We start from the raw sequence: 25245 nt of genomic DNA, 5'->3' as shown, positions 1-25245 counted from the left end.
ACTAAGACGGAGATTTAGGCCCTACTGACTCCGTGCACGACAGTAAATTGTAACGGTGACAGCGACATGTTGATCCAAGGGGCTGCACGAAGAAAACAAGTCGCGTAAGGCGAAAATACAACATTTAAAGTAGCTGTCGAACTCACAGAATGAAACTGAACGCAATGCAACGCAGCAAGACCGTATACTCGTAGCATCGTCAGTCCACCGCTCATGGCAAAGGCAGTGAAATTGACAAGAAGAGCGGGGTAGTAGTTGCGCTGAGAAGGATAGCACGCTTTTCTGTACCTCTCTTCGTTTTAACTTTCTGAGCGTGTTTTCAATCCAAACATATCATATCTATATGTTTTTGGAATCAGGAACCGACAAGGAATAAGATGAAAGTGTTTTTAAATTGATTTCGAAAATTTAATTTTGATAATAATTTTTATATATTTAATTTTCAGAGCTTGTTTTTAATCCAAATATAACATATTTATATCTTTTTGGAATCAGCAAATGATGGAGAATAAGATGAACGTAAATTTGGATAGTTTTATAAAAAAATCTTTGTTTTACAATTTTCAGATTTTTAATGACCAAAGTCATTAATTAAATTTTAAGCCACCAAGCTGAAATGCAATACCGAAGTCCGGGCTTCGTCGAACATTACTTGACCAAAATTTCAACCAATTTGGTAAAAAAAATGAGGGCGTGACAGTGCCGCCTCAACTTTCACGAAAAGCCGGATATGACGTCATCAAAGACATTTATCAAAAAAATGAAAAAAACGTATGGGGATATCATACCCAGGAACTCTCATGTCAAATTTCATAAAGATCGGTCCAGTAGTTTGGTCTGAATCGCTCTACACGCACGCACGCACACACACACATACACCACGACCCTCGTCTCGATTCCCCCCTCTATGTTAAAACATTTAGTCATAACTTGACTAAATGTAACAAGAAAAGAAAAGGGGTCAATGCTAATTTGACTGAGACAAGCATTTTGTTTTGCATGCATTGCTATGACAACTATAGGCTAGCTGCATGCTGTTTTGGGTCTGACGTTTTGGGGACTGTTTGTTCATGTCACAGATTTTCGTTTTAGTGCAGTGTTTTTTGAGAATTGCAAATATGACCGATATAAAAGTTTAATGTTACCGTTGTTTTTTTGGACAGAACAAGCTTAAGTATGACATAGGGAGTAGGGGCGTATAATTATGTTCGTGTCTGTGTCAGTGTGTGTTTCTTTGTGTGTGTTTGTGTGTATGCTTGTTTGTGTGTGTTTGTGTGTGCGAGCGTGCCTGTGTGTGTGTTTGTGTGTGTGTGTGTGTGTGCGTGCCTGCATGTGTGTTTTCCAGTGTGTGTAACTGACCAACTCGAACGGCGAATGATGTAGTTGAAGACATGATGTTCTCCTGCAGTATCCGAAGTTACTGACCATGTTGCTTTCATAAATATTTAGTTTGTCAGTCCATTCCGTTCGAGATCAGTGTCGTCAGTTAGGGAGGGTGAGGGGGGAGCTGAGAGAAAGAGAGAGAGAGAGAGAGAGAGAGAGAGAGAGAGAGAGAGAGAGAGAGAGAGAGAGAGAGAGAGTACGGCGAGATACTGAGACCAAGATAGAGAGTGAGAGAGAGAGAGAGAGAGAGGGGCGAGAGAGAGAGAGAGAGAGAAAGAGTGAGAGAGACTGAGAATTGAATTGAATTGAACTGAACTTTATTTTACAAGGATTAAGATTTAAGGCTACGCCTTTTCTTACAATCTGTCCTTGGGACGCACAGACACACAATGATAAAATTGAATACTGAATTAAAAAGTTAAAAAGTTTTCCAACAAAAGGAGGTCAGAAAACTTCAGCACGTGATGATAAAGAGAGAGAGAGGGAGTACGGCGAGATATTGAGACGAAGAGAGAGAGAGTGAGAGAGAGAGAGAGAGAGAGAGAGAGAGAGAGAGAGAGAGAGAGAGAGAGAGAGAGAGAGAGAGAGAGAGAGAGAGAGAGAGAAACGACAAAATTGCTCCAAAGAAACAAGATCAAGCAAAATTGTGATTTATCTCCTTCCGAGCAGTATCGTTTATTTTGAAGAACTGAAGAATTGCCGGCGTCATCTTTTCAAGGTATATCAATCAAACACAAATACACATGCACACACGCACAAACCAAACACGTACAAAATATAGTAAGCGTTCGCGTGTGTGTGTGTTATTTACCAGTGCGCCGGGTCTTATTTGGCGGAAGTGAGCATAGTGAATGCTTATATTGTGTATGCAAAGCACGTGCACCGCGATCGTGACAACCTTGTCAATGGTTGTTGTCATTTTCTGTGAGGCAACATCATATCACAACATCACGATAGACAAATGGGGGGAACAAAGACAGACAGGAAGAAGGAAGCAACGTACATGACAATAATTATTATCTGGATCCTACACAAACTAACTGTTGCACACTGTTGAGATGCCGCGTTTGATTTCATTTTGAACTCATGCACACAATGTTTCATATATCCTTGAATTATCCTCGATTCAATTCAGTTTGTTTTTTATTGATTAATTGATTGATCGACTGAGAGATCGATCGATTACCTGACCGAATGATCGCTCGGTTCAGTGTCTAATTGATAGATCGAGCAACTAATTGATTGGTTTCTTGGTCGATTCGTTGATCGCTTGGTTCAGTTCAGAGTCGTCTGCGTTGCTGACAGATGCTCTCACAGAGCTTCTAGCCTAATAATGTTTGCTCGCCGCAATGTTGCAGTGCACTCATTGGGGCATTCCGTCCTGTCGCCGACTCGCACTGCCGCTGACGGGGATGGCAGTAACGGTGATGAGAGATGACGGATGATGTTGACATTGATGACAGGACGCAAATGTCAACGAGCACACACACGTGTACCTCAGCCTATCGGCGATTCTCTTTTTGTCTTCTGTGTCGTGAGATGATTGATGACCCGGCGTCCACGAGAGAGGGGCTGGGGCTGGGGAGTGTGTGTGTGTGTGTGTGTGAGTGTGTGTGTGTGTGTGTGTGAGTATGAGAGAGAGAGAGACTGGAGAGAGAGAGACTGGAGAGAGAGACAGGAGAGAGAGACAGAGAGAGAGAGACAGAGAGAGAGACAGAGAGAGAGAGAGAGAAAGAGAGAGATATGATGATGATGATGATGGAACTTTATTTTACGAGGATCTCATCTCATCTCATAACATTTTATTGATCCAACAAAGGAAACTAGTTAAATTGGTCATCAGCACATATAGGTCATTAATTAATAATTATAAAAGAATAAGAGAAGAAAATTCATAAAACCCATGATAACAAAAAAATATCTAAAGTAATATATGTACAACTACAATACCCTTTTTACTTGCACACTTGACACACCGACACACCAACACACATGCATACATACCTACATACATACCTACATACATACATACATACATACATACATAGTACATACATACATACATACATTCCATGTTAAAGTGTAGTTAAGAACATCACAATAATTATATCATTGTTTGGATTAACAGATAAGTTTTTATGTAAATGATGATAACAACAATCCATAATTAACGCTATTGCACTACCAAAAGAAGAGACCAACCAAACACATAAAACCAATCACAGTAATCATCATCAGTTATCACAGGTATCACAGTAGATTAGCCATCAGGTAGTTAGACTCAATTGGGCAAAATACAGTGTCAACACCATCACAACATGAAAGTTTACCTGTCCAAAGAGAAAGAGAGAGAGAGAGAGAGAGAGAGAGAGAGAGAGAGAGAGAGAGAGAGAGAGAGAGAGAGAGAGAGATGGAGATGGAACGCGGAGGGGGGCGGGAGGGTGGAGGAGAGAGACATCAAAGTTGCGTAACAGGATTTCCTTGTACTAACTAGGACTGTTGTTTCATGTCTGTCACGTAATTGGCAGTTGCGGGCAATTAGTGCATTAGTCCCGTTGATCGTTCTGACAATGTTTTCTGTCCACTGCCATCGCGGACTGTAAATAGCCGCTTTTAAACCTGTGTTATTTGTATTAACGTTAACATGATCGGCAACACGTATTTGCACACATTGGACTATTGTTGCGCACTGCTGTTGGACTCTAGTGTTGCGCATTGCTGTTGGATTACGACCAACCATGATGAAGCCATACAGCCATCGGGGTCTGACGAATGAACAACGCATCTTTAACTACAGGCTTTCCCGAGCAAGGAGGGTAGTAGATCGTCGGCGATACGCTGCATACTTTATGCATACGTAAGACTATCGTTGGACATAAGTTGTGAACGCCGGCAACACGCTAAGCAGTCGTTGGTCAGTATAAGTTATCTAAAAGTTATCGAAATCTCCTATATAAGTTACTATCACGGTATGTATACGCCCAACTCGTTATAAATACGTTATGTATACGCCCAAAATTGAAAAAAAACACATCGATAGTTCACCGTATGCCAGCGTTTTAGGGAAATTCTGATACGTCGGTCGGTATACACTGGCTAAATGATCAAGGTGTGACAGGGCCATAACGAGTCAGCAAGCGAACAGACATCACCACGGTTTGTGCTGACCGACGCAAATTTATTCAATACGGCTCCGGATTGACTGAGGGCAGGTTACATGATAGAGTTTAACAGGTGTAACGCCGTGGGCACAGAGTGATCCAGTTACGTAACATTTGAAACGGACACTATGATATTAATCTTCGCAGGGCCGGTGTAACACGAAATTTTTACTCCACGAAAAATTTACTCCGGAGTAAATATTTCGTACGAAATTCTTACTCCGAGTACACTTTTCGTACGAGAAAAGAACTCCATACGGCACGAAAAAATTACTCCCTCCACGAAATTTTTACTCCCCATTTTGTTTACTTCCAGTAAAAATATCGTATGCAAAAATGGGATGCGGGCGAAGGGATAGCCTAATGCCAATAAGTGATCTCGCGCACACGAATGTCGCGCTACCCTCCTTCCACCCCTTCCACCACCAAGACTAACAGGGGACAAGGGAGTAAATATTTCGTACACCTGGCATGGGAAGTTAAATTGCTTGTGTTTGGGTGAAGTAATTTATTCGTTATTTATTCGTCAGGGGAGTAACATTTTTGTACGAAATGTTTACTCGGAACTCACCTGTCTTGGGGAGTAATTTTCTCGTGAAATGGGGGAGTGCCTTTTTCGTAAAGGGAGTAACTTTTTCGTACGAAATGTTTACTCCGGAGTAAAAATCTCGTGGGAGTAATTTTCTCGTGTTACACCGGATCGTATGCGACTGTGACGTTCTTGCTGACGTCAGAACTGATTCGTTTAACATGTAGGCATACACGTGCTAACCTGACATGATTCATACTATACCTGTAACAGCGAGACTGAGAGTGTCACAGTGTGTGTCAGTGTGTTTGTGAGTGTCAGTGTGTCAGTGTGTGTAAGAGAGAGAGAGAGAGAGAGAGAGAGAGAGAGAGAGAGAGAGAGAGAGAGAGAGAGAATCTAACCATGCAGCAGTATGTTTTACAAATAGCCTCAAAGAATGACAGAGCGAGAGCGAGAGAATTGAAGAGAGAGAGAGAGAGAGAGAGAGAGAGAGAGAGAGAGGCTCGGAGAGAGAGAGAGACAGACAGACAGAGGCTAACTAACTAGCTAACCAACTAGCAGTATTTTGCATTTTTAAGTCTTTTTTATTTTTAGAAAATGTACCCAAGCGCTGACGAAGGCAGTCGCAGTACATGCAAACTGGCTGGCAGTTGTTGAATCCATAACGACAAAGAATGAATCTGTGGGAAAAGATCGGGCAAGCAACCACTGATATATCTAATGAGTCTCTTTCTCTGAAAGGCACAAAGTGACCCGACCTTCTATTCTCTCCCCCCCCCCCCCCCCCCCCCCACACACACACACACGATGCATTTGTCAAAATCATAACAAAGACTGAGTAGCTTACGTCGATCTGTGGCAAACGTTCACTAGGTAAAGCAACCTTCAAAATGAGTCCGTCTCTCTTCTTTTTTTTTCGCTTTCACACAGATGCAAAACCTCTCTCTCTCTCACACACACACACACACGCACGCGCACACACGATGCATTTTTTAAATCGTAATTAAGAGTACGTCGATCTGTGGGAAAAGTTCGGGTCAAGCAACCTTCTGAGTCCGTCTTTTCTTTTGTGTGTGTGTGGTCGCTTACGGCACACAGATAACCTCTCTCACTCTCACACACACAGACACTGACACACACACAAACATGACACCACCCCCTCCCCCTCGCATATACACAGACAGTCAAGAACCAACAGCAAGGTTTGCCCTTGCACCTGGTCAGTGTGAACAGGGCAGGGGAATCTTGCGTGACAACGACACTCCAACCTAATCAAACACGCTGTCTCCCAAATGAGCATTGTCCCACCGTGCTGACCAAGAAGAAGCCCATCCGTTATCTCTTTTTTTCACATTCCCAGCAGAAAAACGTGCGGACTCTCATTAACAAGCGTTCCTATGAAAAGTTCTCAGAGCATCTCTGTTTGTGTGTGTGTGTGTGTGTGTTGTTTGTTGTGTGTGTGTGTGTGTGTTGGTATGTCAGTGTGTGTTTGTGTTTGTTTGTATGTGTGTGTGTGTTAGTGTGTGTGTGTAAGTTTGTGTGTGTGTGCCTGTAGTTGTATGTGTGTTGTGTGTGTGTAAGTTTGTGTGTCAGTGTGTGTGTGTGTGTGTGTGTGTGTGTCAGTGGTGAAAAAAACTGCATGAAGACGGGACTGACGATGGACGGTACACAACGACATATATAACGTCGACACTGATAAATAAACTAAACAAACGAACAAGCAAATACACAAAGAAACCAAAAACAACAACAACAACAACAAAAACACATGGGGGTGTTAATCGGGGTGAGCTGCCGTTCTGCAGGTAAGCATTAAAAAGACTCCCCTCCCTCCAAACCGAGGACATGTGGCAGTCTTCCAGACTTTCACGCGGTCTATTCCACAAATATACTGTTCAAAAAAAGAAACGCATAGCTTGTAATATTTGGTTAATTTAGTTATATGGCTACAAGGATATCCACCAAACTGCAGAAAATGTTTATCTGGTCGTCGACCTTTCGTCCATTGCCACAAGTGAGCTCTGCACGTGACGCATGCGTTATCAGTGGCTACAATGTCAAAATTGCTCATTTGGCATGACCACTCGTCATGCTTCAGTGTAATCTCGTGAAACTCGGGGAATATTGAGCTCTCACCATGTCTTCCAAAACCCATAAAAGCGGATTGTTCGCCACAAAGAAATCAGACGACAATTCAGCGACGAAAGATGGCCCGATTGAGCAGAGAAGACCGCCAAATTGCATTGGGTCGTTTACAAGCAGGCCAAAGTCAAAGTGCAATCGCCAGGCACTTCCACGTGTCCCAGAGCACCATCAGTAGACTGTGGGTCAGGTTTCAAGCCACTGGCTCCGTTGCTGACTTGCCACGAGCGGGAAGACCAAGGGCGACAACTGCTGCTCACGACCGCTTCATACGGCTCCGCCACCTCCGGAATCGTTTCCTGTCGGCCTCATCTTCTGTCCAGGCTCTCCCCGGGCCACACCGATTATCGGACCAGACCGTGCGGAACCGCCTGCATGAAGCTGGTTTGAGAGCTCGCAGACCTCACAGAGGAGCTGTTCTCACCCGCCGCCATCGCCAGAACCGAGTGCAGTGGGGCAACCAGCACCTTCGCTGGACCGTCCGGAATCACTGGAGACACGTGTGGTTCAGCGACGAGTCCTACTTCCTGCTCCAGCGACATGATGGTCGGAGGAGGGTCTACCGGAGAGTAAACGAACGTTACGCGCCCAACTGTGTGGATGAGGCACCCGTTCATGGTGGTGGAGGCGTCATGGTGTGGGGGGCGATCAATACCGCTGGAAGGAGCACCCTGGTGCACGTCCAAGGGCGCATAACTGCCCAGCGATACGTGGAGGAAATTCTGCGCCCACACGCCCTTCCTCTTCTGGCTGACCAGGATGCCATATTCCAGCAGGACAACGCTCGCCCGCACACAGCATGCACGACTCACCACCCAGTTCCTCACCGACCACCATGTCCAGGTGCTTCCCTGGCCATCCATGTCGCCAGACATGAACCCGATAGAACACCTCTGGGATGAATTGGACAGACGTGTGCGCAGGCGAGAAGAAGCGCCGGCAAATCACCGCGATCTATTGCAGGCACTTCAGGAGGAGTGGGACACCATCCCACAGCAAGATATCCGGCATCTGATCCAGTCCATGCCCAGAAGGTGCCGGGCAGTTGTTGCTGCTCAAGGCAGTCACACCCCCTACTGACTTGACAGCCTCGGCACCCAATCGTATTGATTGACTGATTGATTTGAAGATGCAAATGAACTGTGTGTGCATTCAACTGTGTCCATACCAAATTTCAAACAAATAATCTAAATATTGGATTTTCTGTTAATTTTTTCGAAAAATAAAACAAATTTGGCAAGTAGCAACTATGCGTTTCTTTTTTTGAACAGTATAGAACCACAATCAAACCATGCCTCCACCAGAAGGTTAATATTTATCCCACGTTTTGTCTTTTTAATAATAATAATAATAATAATAATAATAATAATAATAATAATAACGATTACTTATATAGCGCGTAAACCTCGTGGTGACAAGCCCAGAGCGCTTTTTGTGTTGACGGATTAAAAGTAGGCTACAACGTGTAGTTTATCACATCGGGGGGATCCTGCTGTCAAAGCAGGGGACCTTGGCGAGCGCGTTGGTCTATACTTTGGTCCAAATATGACGCTGCTGTGAATGGCGTAAAGCGTCGGTCTTCAACTTCAAGCAAACTTGGCTACACGTCATGCACTTAGCGCTGTCACTGAAGATGTGTATGGTCTTGGTTCAAACAACATTTTATTTAGAATTTCTTCGCATGCAACAGTTCAAAACATACAACTAGGACACGCACTCAAGCAAATGCTTATATTACGTGTATGCTCTTGTGTACATTGTGCAGCATATCAAAGTTGGGCTCAATCATAGAAGGGAAAAAAGAAAGAAAATAATAATCGGAATTGTGTGCGGCGTTTGTCTTTAACATCCAGACACTGTGAGTTTGTGAGACATAAAACATTAGCATCTGAGAAACAAACAAGCAAACGACGCAAGAAAATTAAAACAAACAATAATAATAATGATAATAAAAATAAAAAAATAAAAAGTAGGTAGCTGTTTCGAGCAGCTAATACAACCGAGTGCAGTTCTTCGTAAATTCTGATCACCGTTTCTTCTCGAGATCTCCGAAGCACGACGTAAACAAAAGGCAAGACAGAAGCCATATGTTTCGCATCACATTCAAGCCAACCCGAGGATAAAACTTGTCAAATTGTCTAAAAAGCTGCATAAATCATTCTGCGGTTACATGTTTAGTAGTGTTGCCCGCATCGACGGGGGGTAGAACATTAACAGATTTTACATATTCTTCCTCGCATTCTTGGGGGAGCAATCACGGTCGTGTGGCAACCGTGTTCTTGGTTTGTGACACTTGACAACAGGCGCGGAAAGTCAGTTTGTAATTTGTCGTGAGTTTGTGCTATTCAATTGGTTTAAACAAGACTTTATTCAATTTGTATCGTGACATAAACAATATATGGCATTTAGGATTTCTCACTCAAGCAGTGCTTATTTTAAACGATTCAATTCCCTCAAAATCATAACCAAGCTGTTCAGTTATGGAACTGCTAGACAGAATAAATGATTCGTCTTTCTGGATAGTGCCATACCTGTACCCACACAGACACGGTGGGCAAGGTTTGTTTGTTTATTGCTGCATCTTGTCAGTTACGAGAACCCAGGGATTCATGCGAAACCAACTATGCATCGATCGTATACTCCGGGTGGAGATTGTTCTGATCTCCCAGGCCGTCAACTTATGCGCCGACCTGCTAGTGCCTTGCAAGTTCTCCTTCGTGTGTACACGCAAGCACAAGACCAAGTGCGCACGGAAAAGATCCTGTAATCCATGTCAGAGTTCGGTGGGTTAATCAAACACGAAAATACCCAGCATGCTTCCCCCGAAATCGGCGTTTGCTGCTTCAGTCAATCAAAGAGGGTAGAAGCTCTCAGCTTCTACCCTCTTTGCCTCAATGTCGGGGTAAAAACAGCCACACACGTAAAAATCCACTCGTGCAAAAACATGAGTGAACGTGGGAGTTTCGCCCATGAATGAAGAAGAAGAATACTCCTGTTTTTGTTATCGGCCTACTCTTTCAAAACAATTCACATTTGAGTCGTATCACGGTAAATTGTAGAAGAGTCGAGAGTGGCCACAGAAACGGTATGATATATCTGAAAAGAAAGAGGTCGCAGGTAAATTCCTTTGGCACCCTTCAGGGTGAACATTTGACGTTCGGAGTCTTCAAAAGTCAGCCTTAATGAACATGTACCTACATAATAATTATGTATTATTGTATTCATGCAGTACACAGTTTCTAACCTTATATGCAAGCGGCTGTACCGCCGGCTGATGCTAACCATGACAGTGTAGGTGAGTTACAAGTGCCTTTTCTTACAGTCTGTCCTTGGGTGTATGTGTGTGCGTAAATTCGGGGGGGGGGGGGGAGAGAGAGAGAGAGAGAGAGAGAGAGAGAGAGAGAGAGAGAGAGAGAGAGAGAGAGAGAGAGAGAGAGAGAGAGAGAGAGAGAGGAGGGAGGTTTATCTACAAACTTTTAAAGAAATCGACAGAAAAACCCAGCGCCTGTACTTCGTTTGCCCCTCACTCCAACTCCACGTTTGAAGTGACGTCACTACTAGCGGAAGGGGGGGGGGGGGGCTAGTCCATTGCCTAATCTCTCCTCTCCTGCTACGTACACTTCGCACTTTATGATGGGTTAAAATTAAATCTGAAACCTTTCAAGTTCACGTTCCACTATTTGCCGTTTGCGGCAGGAGCGGTAACGATGCTCATTCAGCAAGTGCGGCCGAGTGTTAGTTGAGGGCGGACTTAACTTGAAGGTTTTCCCCCTCCAATAGTTTTAGTCAAGCCCATAGCTTGTCATGTGTAGGTGTGAAGCATCAAGATTGTTTTAGATGTGTGGGTGGTTTATTTATAACTTGTAACCCCCCCCCCCCCCCCTAGGAGCTAGTTAGTATATGTCTTTATGATTAACTGCTCCAAGTGGTTTTTTTTGGGTATTGTCTTTCTTATAATTATGTGCAGTGTGTGTGTGTGTGTGTGTGTGTGTGTGTGAGAAACTAAGAGAGAGAAAGGGAGAGGGGGAAGTGAACTTAATTTTATAAGGGTAAAAGGGTCACAGTTTAGGCAGCGCCTAATCTTCCAATCTGCCAAAGAAAGAGAGAGGCCTTGTTTAAAAACGGAACTCAGAAATGATTTGTTTACAAACACGGGAAAGGGGAGAAACGGAGAAACGCGGGTCAATTCCCAATTGTTTGTACACAAAGAGAGCCAAAGCTGGACCGAGAGAGAGAGACTGAGACTCGGAGAGAGAGAGAGAAAGAGAGAGAGAGAGAGAGAGAGAGAGAGAGAGAGAGAGAGAGAGAGAGAGAGAGAAAGAGAGAGTGAGAGAGAGAGAGAGAGAGAGAGTGAGAGAGAGAGAGAAAAAAAGAGAGAAATGTGGGGAGGGTGGGGAACTTCCAATCACTCAAACACAGGCAGACAGACGCAACCGGAGAATGAGGGGGGGGGGGGGGGGGGGATATCAGTTGTTCAGACTCCCTAATGCAGCACGATTTAGAGAAATAGCAAAAACGCGTGATTGATTTTCAACAAACAAAGGGGGATGGTTGGGAGGCAAGAAGAGGGGGGGGGGGGGGGGGGGGCTTCGAATTGCCTCAACGCAGAGACGCAACTGGTGAAAGGTGATCTCAATTTTAAAGGCTTCTAAAGCAGGTGTCGGTCTTCATCTTTCATTACTCATACAACAGCTATTATTGTTAATTGTTGTTTCTTGTTTCTAGAACCCAGAGGTCATGCCAGACCGATTCAGCGAGAGAAATTCATGTTTTACGCCCTGACGGCAAAGCCATTAGGGGCATGTTCCCGGACTTTTAGATGAGATACACAAGTGAATGCATGTTTAGGTGGTATCAGCATTGTCTATATTTCTTTGAAGAGTGAAAAAAATGACTGATTCAACATTGATCTTATTCTGTTTTGTACTCAGCCTACTCCGGCTTAAAAACTGTTAAAATTTAAGGCGTATGACAGTTATAAGTAGAAGTTTCCTTTAAACTCTGTCGTTTTGTGTTTTTTGTGTTTTTTGTGTGTTTTTTGTGTGTTTTTTTTGTGGTTTTTTTTAAATCTTAAAGGCCAACTCTGGCTCGTTTACATCACTGTCTCAGATATGGTCAGGCTTTTACATGGAATAAGACAATCCCTCCACTTGGTCACATACCAAAAATCAACACCCTGACTGCTCGGTGTGGCGAGTTAGAAATTTTTGACGAGTTATTTTTTCAAAAAGGCTCCAGTGCCTTTTACAACATAAATTCTTTAAAAAAAACTAAAAAACGCTGTGTAAAGAAAACATCCAGGAGGTTCATTTTTTGGAATGTGACCAAGTGGAAGGTTGACCTTATCCCATTTAAAAGTCTGGCCAAATCTGAGATAGTGAGGCGAGCTGTTTACACGCGGAATAAAACCTAGTATCTGCACTGTAACATGTGTTGCAAATTTCCTAAATATCGATTAGAACCTGTTAACAGCAGCAAATAAACATAGATAATCAATCTGAAATGAAAACACATGTTGCACAAGGATAAACTGTGTTTCTCTTTTAATATGTATCATCTTTATTTACATTAAATCTTAGCTTTCTGACCAATAAAAGTACATGTAATGCAAGTTTTATCTGGGAGAGAGAGAGAGAGAGAGAGAGAGAGAGAGAGAGAGAGAGAGAGAGAGAGAGAGAGAGAGAGAGAGAGAGAGAGAGAGAGAGAGAGAGAGAGAGACACACACACAGAACAAAACTTTATTTCATGAGGAAAATGGGTTTTAGGCAGAGCCTACTCTTTCTGCCCAAGAAAGAGAGATAGGGGGGCCTCAGCATCACACAAGAACAACGTCAGTTTTCAAAAGACTAGACAAGCACAAAAGAAAAGAAACAAGTCGCGTAAGGCGAAAATACATTTAGTCAAGCTGTGGAACTCACAGAATGAAACTGAACGCACTGCATTTTGTCACAATGACCGTAGTCCGCCGCTCGTGCAAAAGGCAGTAAAATTGACGAGCCTGTTTAGCGCGGTAGTAGTTGCGCTGAGCTGCATAGCACGCTTTCCTGTACCTCTCTTCGTTTTAACTTTCTGAGCGTGTTTTTAATCCAAACATATCATATCTATATGTTTTTGGTATCAGGAATCGACAAGGAATAAGGTGAAATTGTTTTTAAATCGATTTCAAAAATTTAATTTTAATCATAATTTTTATATTTTTAATTTTCAGAGCTTGTTTTTAATCCGAATATAACATATTTATATGTTTTTGGAATCAGAAAATGATGAAGAATAAGATGAACGTAATTTTAGATCGTTTTATAAAAAAATAATTTTAATTACAATTTTCAGATTTTTAATGACCAAAGTCATTAATTAATTTGTAAGCCTCCATGCTGAAATGCAATACCGAAGTCCAGGCTTTGTCGAAGATTGCTTGGCCAAAATTTCAATCAATTTTATTGAAAAATGAGAGTGTGACAGTGCCGCCTCAACTTTTACAAAAAGCCGGATATGACGTCATTAAAGACATTTATCAAAAAACAAAACAAAAACGTCTGGGTACCCAGAAACTCTCATGTAAAATTTCATAAAGATCGGTTCAGTAGTTTAGTCTGAATCGCTCTACACACACACACACACACACACAGACACACATACACCACGACCCTCGTCTTGATTTCCCCTCTATGTTAAAACATTTAGTCAAAACTTGACTAAATGTAAAAAGGAAAAAGAGAAAGAAACAAAGAACAAAGAAACTTGACAAATATGCATGACCATAAACTGTCCACCATTTCATCAACATCTGAACAATTTTCAACTTTATAATAACAAAAGTTATTACAACGTAATCTAAACAATGCACATTTGTTGAAAAGAAGCCAAAATCATCCCATGTAGGATCCGATGGAGGCTAGATACGGGCGAGAGCGTGGATCCGGCATCAGACCCAGGTTACCCTTTGTTACCGGCACGTTGGGTTTCCTTCCTCCACCGAAACTAGACTGCCCTCCTCCTCCACTTGCTCCGCCTCCTCTGGAGAATCCTCCACCTCCTCTAGTATATCCTCCTCCTCTGGAAGTGGAAGCGTTGTTGCCTCCTCCTCCTCTTGTATATCCTCCTCTTCCTCCTCCTCTGGACGTGGAAGCGCTGTTACCTCCTCCTCCTCTCTTGCCGCCTGTGCCTCCTCTTTTTGAAGTGCTGGGGGGGGGGAAAAGAAAAAGAAAAGAAAGACCATAAGTTATGCACATAAAAAGGGAAGGGGTGAGTGGGTGAGGGCTGGGAGGTGAGCTTTCAACATTTCCTGAACAAGTCATTCACTGAGGGAAGAGAGTTTGGTGTTAATTGCAAAGCCGTTTTAATGCACTCCACAGCTTTAACAGATGTCAGATCTGTCACAAGCGATTTAGAGAGGCAGCTCATTTGCACGCACACACAAACTATCTGCATCTGAAAATCAAGCCGTACTCTTGCGTTCGATGCAAACAGATTTTAGCTGATAAGAGTAATGTAAACCCCAGTAGGTACAGGTATGTGATATGAATGTTCAGCACACTTGTGAGCATTGCTCCAAGAACTACAGCAGCAAGAAAACCCCGCATGACCATCAAAAATGTGCACACTTCAATCTTTGCTATTCTTGTGCAAAATGTTCAGCGCAGTTCGAGTTCAGTGTACACATGTCGCGGCATGCCGGGAAGTGCGCGATCTAACTTTGTGCACTTTGATGCCGTGATTTTCAATTTGGCCTTACAAACTGTATTGATAACATGAAAATTTATATTAATTTTCTTATTTATTTATACTTACCAACACAATGTTATTTTGCATATAGCCCCTTAACCACCGAAAGAAAACGAAAGTGAAACCAGAGTTATACCCCAGAGTGACCGCCCTTTGCGGGTGGCGCTAGTAGCGCTTAGCGCTAACTACGTCATCCGAATTACGTCATACGCCAACGAGGGCGAGTCACTTGTCACTTCACCTCTTTTCGCCGACGTATACACATCGTCAGTGCTTCTGGTCTAGTTTCCTGGATCTTTTACCGTCTGATTTCGTCAGTGATTCTCATGGCTTACTCTTCTTGGAAGAAAAATATATAAAGAAGATTAAGTCTCCTCGTGTGTTGTGTCACGGTACTTTTTTCGACGTTTTTCTGGTGTGAATACCGTTGGTTTTGTGATCTTCTGCTATCGTCTGCTTGCTAGCTCTATCTTCCTTCTTTAGTTCTATTACAGAATTAACTCATGTCTGGTTCGGACCAGACCCGTTATGGGACGGGACGTTGGGCCCCCAGCCCGGACCCCACTCCTAACGCTCTGCGTAAGAGACGTTCCAAACAGAGAAAGTTGGACCTCCTCCAACAAAGGTTGTTGAGCGCGCCGATTTCTGGCCGCTCAACCCCGGACCCCCCTTCCCCTTTGGGTGGGGACTCCGGGGTTCAACCCTCCCCCGCTCACCCCCCTTTACGGAGTGAGCCCCCCGCAGGTCTACTAGCCGGTGGGGATCAGGTTAAGGGGCTATATGCAAAATAACATTGTGCTTGGTAAATCTAAATTAATAGGGTTGATTTGACATCAGATCTGAAGATTTTAGATATGGTTACAGGTTGTCATATTGATTTTGAACACCATACAGAAGTGGTGCAGGAAAGTTACAAACAAACACATATGAATAAGACTCAGGCATTAGTATTAGAAGCAGACATCTCTAAACTACTCAGTAAAAGGGTAATAGAGATGTGTGAGCACAGTGATGGTGAGGGGATCTCTACTGTGTTTGTACGTCCTAAAAGAGACAGACAGAAGAGAATGGTACTAAACCTCAATGGTCTGAACAATCTGGTGACTTACAAGCACTTCAAAATGGACACCTTGCAATCTATTATTAGTCTCATGAAACAAGGATTCTACATGGCCTCTGTAGACATCAGAGACGCCAATATAGCTTGCTGCTATGTGACCTTCAAGTCTGAGTTTGCTAAACACTGGATTAAGTAGCTTTGTGAACTTGCGTGGCGCACACGCGAGACCGTTAGGAAGGCAGGTATATACACCTTTCCTTCTTACAGAAATGAGGCGGTGATGAGCCCGGGTCAGCTCGCCCCATCCGCAAGCCTGGCGGAGTCACACAATCACAGGACACTATGGCAGCGTCCAGCAAGAGTAAGTTCAAGCACACTCTGACTGAACAATAAGTCTCTAAAACCATTTCAGTCAGAAGACGCTTTAGGAGACAACTGCGTTGCCTGAAGTAGCCTGTAGTGTTTGCGCTACAACTAACATGTGCCCAACAGTCACAGTTATCAAATTTGGCACCTTTCCCTTTTATCTCTAAAAAATGTAACATGTGTTTTTATATGCAAACTGATTTAGTGACATGCACGCATATGCCTGACAGCCGACACTACCAGCAATGAAGCTATAACAGTGTCATATCTGACTTCAAGACAGCTGACACTACCAGCATTGAAGCTATAACAGTGTCATATCTGACTTCAAGACAGCTGACACTTCCAGCAATGAAGCTATAACAGTGTCATATTTGACTTCAAGACAGCTGACACTACAAGCAATGAAGCTATAACAGTGTCATATTTGACTTTAAGACAGCTGACACTACCAGCAATGAAGCTATAACAGTGTCATATTTGACTTCAAGACAGCTGACACTACCAGCATTGAAGCTATAACAGTGTCATATTTGACTTCAAGACAGCTGACACTAGCAGCATTGAAGCTATAACAGTGTCATATCTGACTTCAAGACAGCTGACACTACCAGCATTGAAGCTATAACACTGTCATATCTGACCTCATGACAGCTAACACTACCAGCATTGAAGCTATAACACTGTCACATCTGACCTCATGACAGCTAACACTACCAGCATTGAAGCTATAACAGTGTCATATCTGACCTCAAGACAGCTGACACTACCAGCATTGAAGCTATAACAGTGTCATATCTGCCTTCAACACCACTGCCACTGTCACCAGCTTTCGTTCCACCACTGTCACAAAGCGCGACATCACGCCTGTAACAACTGCAAGCAATCTGAATTCAGACAGGAGAAGAGGTATCGCTGATATTTGAGGAGCTTTCGTAACATGTTCCAACAACCCAACTTCCAGAAGTCTGTCAACAGTGCTCACTACAGGGGTGCACTTTTAACATCAACATCAACCAGAAATGAGAACTTCTTTGCGACTCCCGCATATGTACGGGTTACTTCCCTTCCTCTGTCAGTGCGGCTCCCGCACAGGTACGGGAAAAGCTAGTGATGTCATTCTCGAACTTAAAAATAGCATGCCCACTTTGAATATTGACCCACAAGCCAGCCAATCCGCTTCTTAGATACATAAATGGCCTCCACATCGCAGGAAACCCGCTTTTTCATTGGTTTAGAAGGTAAAAGACCGCGTTTTTCCAATAGTTTTCTGCGGTTCCTACCAGAGACAAGCGAGCGCTAAAATGGCGAGACTACCTGATCATCAAGAGTTTCTAGAGCTGTTTTTTGACAGTGACAGCGACGAAGAGTTTATGGGATTTGGTGAAGAGGATTTAGTTGGCAATCCTGACAACGATGAGGAAGGTGTCATGCACTTTTCGATCGATAATTGGGAGGAAGGTGACCGAGTACCTGCGGAACTCAGATTCACTGGCGAACCTGGACCGACCGTCGATCGTGACGAACTGAGGAGAAAAACTCCAGCTGAGATGTTTGATTTGTTCATCACTGAGGATGATTACAAGTCGATAGCTGAAGAAACGAATCGATATGCGGCAAATTATCTCGCCACTGCCCAGCTGAAGGAGCACTCGAGATTTCGTTCCTGGGTGCAGACGACATGGCAGGAAATGAAAGTGTTTGTTGCCATGACTATTGCGATGGGGCTCGTTGTTCAACTCGACTTTTCAGAGTACTGGACAACAGACGAAGTCACGGAGACATCCTTCTTCAGAAATATTATGACCCGCGACAGAGCTTATTTACTCACGAGTTTTTTTCATCTTGCCAACAACCAAAACATCATTCGTCGCGGACTACCTGGCCACAACCCCCTCTTCAAACTGGGGACGCTCGAGTTCGGCTACGGACCCGGGGTTCTTCCCTCACTTTTTCACGCTCACGGTGTTTCTCACCAGAGGTCGACGGAAGCTACTCCTCTTTTTCCAGAGGTCCAGGTATGTCGAAGACTCCTTCCGGTCACTTCGTTTCGGAGTTTCCAGTCAAGAGTTTTTAGCCGTCGACTACTCCTGGTTCCGCTGCGGCAGTTCAGGAAGAGGGTCGTCTGGTTTTCGATCGTGCGAGTCCTCACGTCAGTGGTGCTACGGCGGCCACGCATGGGGTTCGCGATTTCGATCGTGCAGATCCTCACGTCAGTGGTGCTACGGCAATGTCGCAATGTCGATCGAACGATGCCGCACGTGACCACATCCTTCGAACCTTTCACGTTCAAACAGGATGCCGTGAAGGAAGACGCAGCTGTGCTTTTCGCTGCTCTGGCCAAAGTTACGGCCTAGCAAATGGCCACCTCGGCCAGACTCTATTCTCAAGCAGTTTTCTGGCGTAGAGAGTCGTTTCTGTCCGGTTCCAGACTAAAGGATACGTATACTCTCGAATCACTTCGCAGTTCACCTTTCACAATTCTAATGAGGAGATGGTCCAGATTTACTGATACTCTGAGCCACACTACTCACTTGGGTGAGTAATATTCTGTCTTTTATATTGCAGGAGCGATGCTACTTCCTTAGAAATATGAAGTCATTAGCTCTTCTTTTTGTATGTGTTCATGTAAATATTACGATCATTGTGAAATTGTGAAACTTGTTAGCCTAGGGGACGAGCAGGGTGCATTCCGAGTCAGTTGTTTGTTCCCTGCTCGTTTCCTTTGTGGCTAAATGGAAGCTGTATGTTACTGCCTAAGTAACTGGTTGTAGGCTTTCAGATGTGGACCATGCGTGGGGTCTCTCTAATCAAGCAGGACGACAGCCAGCTAGTTGAGGCGGGGCGATTTCATCGCCACAGCGAGACGGTCGACATCCACGACGTCTCGGCAGGTCAGCTTCGCAGAAGCAAGTGAGGACCTGGGGTCTCTTGGGCAAAAGCAGCGCGGCTGTTGAGCAGCAGCATTATCAGGGCAACGTCTACGACATCTCGGCAAGTGGACTTCGCAGAGGCAAGTGAGGACTTGGGGTCTCTTGGACAAAAACAGCGCGGCCGTTGGGCAGCAATATCATCGAACGTTATCTCTCCCAGAAACCACGGACAAGTGGCAGAAGAGGGAACATCGTCGTCGATCTTACGCATCGTCAAGGACAGAACTCAAAGTTAAGTGGGGCGGGTGAAAGGTGAACAAACATCAAAGAACTGTCAATGACGAATCGCAACTCGTTTCGTATAACTCACTGAATGTTTAATATTTGTCTTTCCTATATAAATGTAATTTTGGAAACGTTCATAAATCTTCGTGTTTGTTTGTAGTGTGCGAGAGAGCTGAACACTTTAGACTGAAAAGTGCGCTAGAGCAGTCTAGCGCGTGACACTGTGCATCAACTGCAGCAGACATTGGTAGAAGAGTCGAGACAACATAAAAAGCCTGCAAGTAATAACATTTGGTTTACAAAGTTATATTTGGCTTTTGTCAATGTTTCAGACACCCAACTCATCTTTTGCTTGCTGCTTTAAAATATTAGTTGGCTTGGTGTTGCAGCATCAGTTGTAGCTGACCACAATGAAGTAACCCACTCACACACACCCTTTCTTTGGGACAATTCCCTTCAAGTAAACTGAGTGGTGACATATATATAAATGTCAAGGTCAGCGAGCCCCATCCACAAGCATGGCACCATCACACCAAATGGCTGGTCACCTAAACCCGATTGCACTCAAGCAACTGATTTAGACATAGTACCTTTTACTCGAAGAAAAACATTCCTGTGAAGGACTTTAATTTTAAGTCGACACAGCTAAGTGGCAGTATCATACATGATTGATAGTCAGATGAAGCAGTCAGTCAGTCGTCATACAATCAATTCACACCCACACAACATTATATAGCGAAGAAGAAGAAGACTGGAAGAAAACAAATCCCTTTGAAGGAATGTCATAAGTGGTATGCTTCTCTCTGATGTGAAGTAACCGGAGTGTCAGGCAGGACAGGTCATCATTCCTGTCGGCGATTCAATGGGCTTATCCCAAGAATTGGTGCTGTGTTGCGACAACTTCCAGCACCCACGTACCGAGTTTTCTTCGTCCAGAGAGAACAATCTTAACCACAGAAAGAATGTTCCTTTTAATGTGAACAAGAGATTGTGCTGTATTCCCATTAGATAAATCGAAAGTTTTATAAGTAAACTTTCATTTAATTAATATACTTACCAACTCACATAGATAGCAATGAACCTCGTTTGGTTGCTAAGGTATTGAAGCGCTCATCCATGGTAACATGGGGAGGTAACTCTTAAAAACAAAACTCTATGCCCTGAAGGCATGGTCCGTGGTAGTTACCTCCCCTACCGGTGTCCTGCGCATGCGCCGGACATACACCGGTGACACTCATTCCTTTTCCTTCAACCCACGTTGCATGACGTGTTTTGAGGTGCTCCAGCTTTTTCTTAAGCCATCGGCCTATCTCTCAGGGAAGGCCATCGAATCTTGGTAACCTATCTATGTCCTTCTTCACTTCTTCAGGAATTGGTGAGAGCGTTCCTATTTTGTATAACTAGAAGATTTCTTAGCGTTTTTGAACGTTTTGCCACATGTCTTTTGAGCAGTTGTTTGTTCATTTTTGATTTTCAACATGGTCGACAAACCCAAAGATAAAGAGAAAACTAGGAGCTCTGCCAAGCAGACTTGCTCACCTGTATCTCAATCGGGCAAAACGGTTAAAGCTGGCGCTAAGCCACGAACTTCTTCAACTGCTCATAGCTCTCAAAGTTCTAAAAGTTCTCTTAGCGAGAAGCCGTCATTAGTTTGTGTACTTAACCCTGATACGCAGGAACCTATTCTAGTGTCGATAGATGCCACTTCTCCCTCAGTTGACAAAGCAGCTTCGGCTGATAAACCACAGGTGTTACAACCAGAACAAAGTTTAAGCAAGTCGGAACTTCTTGCCATTTTGTCATCGTTTAAGTCTAAGGTTCAGGGCATGTCAACTGCTGATCGTCAAACAGCAAGTTCGGCTTCTCTGCTGCTCTCGTCCGGAGTAGGTAACGCGCAGTTGCTCGCACGGGTTCATTCCGAACCTTCTGCAACCATTAGTGTGCCGACGTTGTTGCAGGTCTGACAGATGCGTTTAGTTCGTCGTCAGGTGTACCTTTCAACGAATTTTTGTCTGCCTGTCAGATAAATGGTTGGTTATTATTATTTATCGTCTCTACAGCATTTTGATGCTATTTGAGACCGATGCAAGTTTGTTTCCTTTTAGCTAGGCAGTGGTTATTCCAGTGTGGAAAAACTGTCCACTCCAACCCACTACCCCGTGATACAGCCCAGAATCTGGTGCCCATCTACAAGCCGCTGGGCGATCCCCAATTGTTGCAGAGGTGCCTGGCAGAAAAAACTCAAAATTCAAAGGGTTCCACTCAACTCTCCAGAGAATTTGCCCGAAAGAAAGGTGGGCTGGTCACTGCACCATAGACACTGCTCTTGCTGTCCGTGTCCAAAACTTTAACAAAGGCTCTTCAGCCCATCTTGATGTGCTCATGGAGGGGTATATAGGAGGTAACTTTCAGTGAGGTTTAGTGTGTGATTGTGACATGATGTGAATGCTTTGATTTCTTTTGCTTCTTTGTGGCTACTTTTTCTTTTATTGAACCAAAGTAATTCATTATTATATATATTTAAACATACACTTTTTTGTCATTAAGTCTTGTGTGTGTTTGTGGTATTAATAAGTAGTAACAAGAAGAGCAAACGCTCGATCGAGTCACTTTCGCAGTTCTGAATATTATATGAGGCATCAGATGGACAGGAAGAAATTGCTATTCACAACACAATACAGATGTAAATAATTTGATGTAAAGAATAATCCTATAAAGTTTGAATCAAATTCGATGAATAGTTTCAGAGATATGATATTTCAATTTTTTTCCTTCAAGACATACCTGTGACCTTGAAAAAGGTCAAAGGTCACCAAAGCAGACGTCAAAGTGTAGAGGTCACTGGGAGTCACGTTCACATAAAATTTGAGCCCGGTCACTTTTATAGTTTCCGAGAAAAGCCCAACGTTAAGTTGTGTGTTGCCGAACAGAAAAGGCTAGTTATCTCCCTTGTTTTTCTGATAACGTTCGTAAAAGGCTACAGATGTAAATACTTTGATGTAAAGAATAATCCTACAAAGTTTCAATCACATCCGATGAACTTTGTCAAAGATATAAAATGTCTAATTTTTCCTTTGACGCTGACCTGTGACCTTGAAAAAGGTCAAAGGTCAACGAAACCATCGTTAAAGTGTAGAGGTCATTGGAGGTCACGACTAAACAAAATATGAGCCGGATCGCTTTGATAGTTTCCGAGAAAAGTCCAACGTTAAGGTGGTGTCTACGGACGGCCGGCCGGCCGGCCAGACTAACACTGACCGATTACATAGAGTCACTTTTTCTCAAGTGACTCAAAAATCACATATATAAGTAAGCATTATTATGAATTAATATGAATCACTGTTAAATTAATGTACGTTTTTAGTGTGTGTGTTTGTCAAGCGACGGATGTGGGTACGAGCCGCTGAGGCGGTTTAAGAAATCCCAGCTGGTTCAGGGGTTGGGGGCCAGTTGGGATTTTCCGACTTACTGGCCCCCCCTTGTAACCCCTGTGACATGGTCATTTGTTCGAAAATAAAGTACAAGCACTTGTTGACCATTATGTAATGCACGAGTGTTCACATTTGCAGCTCATTGTAGTAAGCTCATAACGAAATGAAACCACAGAATGTTTTATTAAATATTAATCAGTGTTTGTGTATTTATTAGGTTGGAGCAAGGGGAGAGCCAGTCTCAGCCTGTGGTGGCAGCCAGAAGAAAGATCGACCTGATAGGCAAGTTCGCTACACTGGAACCGCCCTCTTCCACAGCATCAACATCAGCTTTGCCATCTTCTGACCCACCACAAACAGATACTTTGCCATCTTCTCCCAACCAACCCCAAGCAGATATGAATACAGGTACTGTGCAACCTGAATCGACTGGCAGGTGTTGGGCAATACTCAACATTGATCAGCTCAATCTATTGCTGAAAGGTGTATCCTGTACTGAATGCCAGTTTGATGGCAGTCTGATTATGAGAGAAGATGCTGCGCCAGCCCAAGGATTTGCACAGGCCCTGCATCTGGAGTGCAAACAGCGTCCCTACAAGTCAGCAGTTGTTTACTCTTCTCCTCGTGTTGGCAACTCTTTACGTGGTGATGTCCCATTTGAAATCAATCCTCTTATGACCATGTGGTACATGAACTGGGGAAGGGACATTCAGCTTTACAGAAAATTGCTGCAGTTTTAGGACTGAGCAGCATGAATGAGAAAACGTACAGAGCACACAAGAAGAAGGTTCTGCTGGCTTGCCATGATGTGACATACAGAGCACACAAGGGTTCTGCTGGCTTGCCATGATGTGACATACAGAGCACACAAGAAGAAGGTTCTGCTGGCTTGCCATGATGTGACATACAGCAACCTGCAAAGTGCTGCTGAAGCTGTCGGAGAATCCCACCACGACCTTGGCGATGATGACGGAATAATCGACATCACTGTGAGCTACGATGGAACTTGGCAAAAACGCGGCTTCACATCCAAGCATGGAGTCGGAGTTATCGTAGAGGTGCAGACCAGGCTGATTCTGGATTTTGAAGTTATCTCCACGTACTGTCAAGCTTGTGCTTTGGCCGACAACAAATTTGGCAAAGGAACACCCGAGTTTCAAGCTTGGCTGGACCAGCACACAGGCTGTGACCGCACTTTCCACGAACCTTCAAAAGCCGTGGAACCAGACGCTGCAAAAAGGATGTTTGGAAGATCCATGGAGAAACATCAATTTCGCTATGTGAATGTTGTATGTGACAGTGACTCTTCGACATTCAGCCAGTTCATCACAATTTTGGTTGATATTTGCATTCTTTCTTTTCTTTATTTGGTGTTAAACGTCGTTTTCAACCACGAAGGTTATATCGCGACGAGGGAAAGGGGGGAGATGGGATAGGGGAAAGGGGGGAGATGGGATAGAGCCACTTGTTAAGTGTTTCTTGTTCACAAAAGCACTAATCAAAAAATTGCTCCAGGGGCTTGCAACGTAGTACAATATATGACCTTACTGGGAGAATGCAAGTTTCCAGTACAAAGGACTAAACATTTCTTACATACTGCTTGACTAAAATCTTTACAAACATTGACTATATTCTATACAAGAACCACTTAACAAGGGTTAAAGGAGAAACAGAATCCGTTAGTCGCCTCATACGACATGCGGGGTGCAGAGAAATAAGGATGTGGAAAAGAAGACTTTTGGTAAGTGAAATAAAGGTGATGGATCCAGTCAGGTAGAAATAAGACAACAAGAAAAGAATTGGAAAACTGCAGGGAATAGTAGGGAGAGTTTTCTTGGAAGGAAATATAGGTGAAAGGACTGGTAAGGCAGAAATAAGACAAAAGAAGAGAAGAAACAGAACCGTTAGTCGCCTCTTACGACATGCTGGTTAGCATCGGGTAAATTCTTTCTAGTCCCAACCAATATGGGACTCCCCCTAACCCGCGGGGGGTATATTTGCATTATATTTATGGTAAGTCAGTATTTCCCAATTGGCTGAATCAATTTTGTTATTCATTGTGTACCTTATGTTTCAGCTGTTCAAGACAGTCTACATTCCTGAGCAGAACATCTGCATAGATGAGGCGCTCTGCCCCTGGTGTGGCCGATCCAACATGAGAGTCTACATGAAGGACAAGCCAGTGAAGTGAGGCATCAAACTCTACGAGCTGTGTGAAAGCGGGTCCGGCTATGTGTGAAACATGGAAGTCATGTGTCATCAGCAAGGAGTAAGCAACAAGCCCTTTGAT

General features: G+C 43.7%; 1 protein-coding gene and 1 pseudogene across 1 annotated transcript in view; one reads left to right on the top strand and one right to left on the bottom strand.

Annotated features, from left to right (window-relative positions):
* Nucleotides 1-11718: 11718 nt before the first annotated feature.
* LOC138949082 (recQ-like DNA helicase BLM) overlaps nucleotides 11719-25245 on the bottom strand; it is an 87244-nt gene continuing 73717 nt past the window's right edge. Inside the window, exon 25 of the mRNA XM_070320822.1 lies at nucleotides 11719-14397. Within this exon, the coding sequence (XP_070176923.1) occupies nucleotides 14085-14397 (313 nt within the window). The 3' untranslated portion in view covers nucleotides 11719-14084. The remainder of the gene's footprint in view (nucleotides 14398-25245) is intronic.
* Nucleotides 16021-25194, top strand: LOC138951130 (uncharacterized; annotated as a pseudogene).

This window comes from Littorina saxatilis, linkage group LG1, assembly GCF_037325665.1.
Source record: "Littorina saxatilis isolate snail1 linkage group LG1, US_GU_Lsax_2.0, whole genome shotgun sequence".
Lineage (NCBI taxonomy): Eukaryota > Metazoa > Mollusca > Gastropoda > Littorinimorpha > Littorinidae > Littorina > Littorina saxatilis.
The sequence above is the reverse complement of the archived record's forward strand: the minus strand, read 5'-3'. Positions and strand labels throughout refer to the sequence as shown.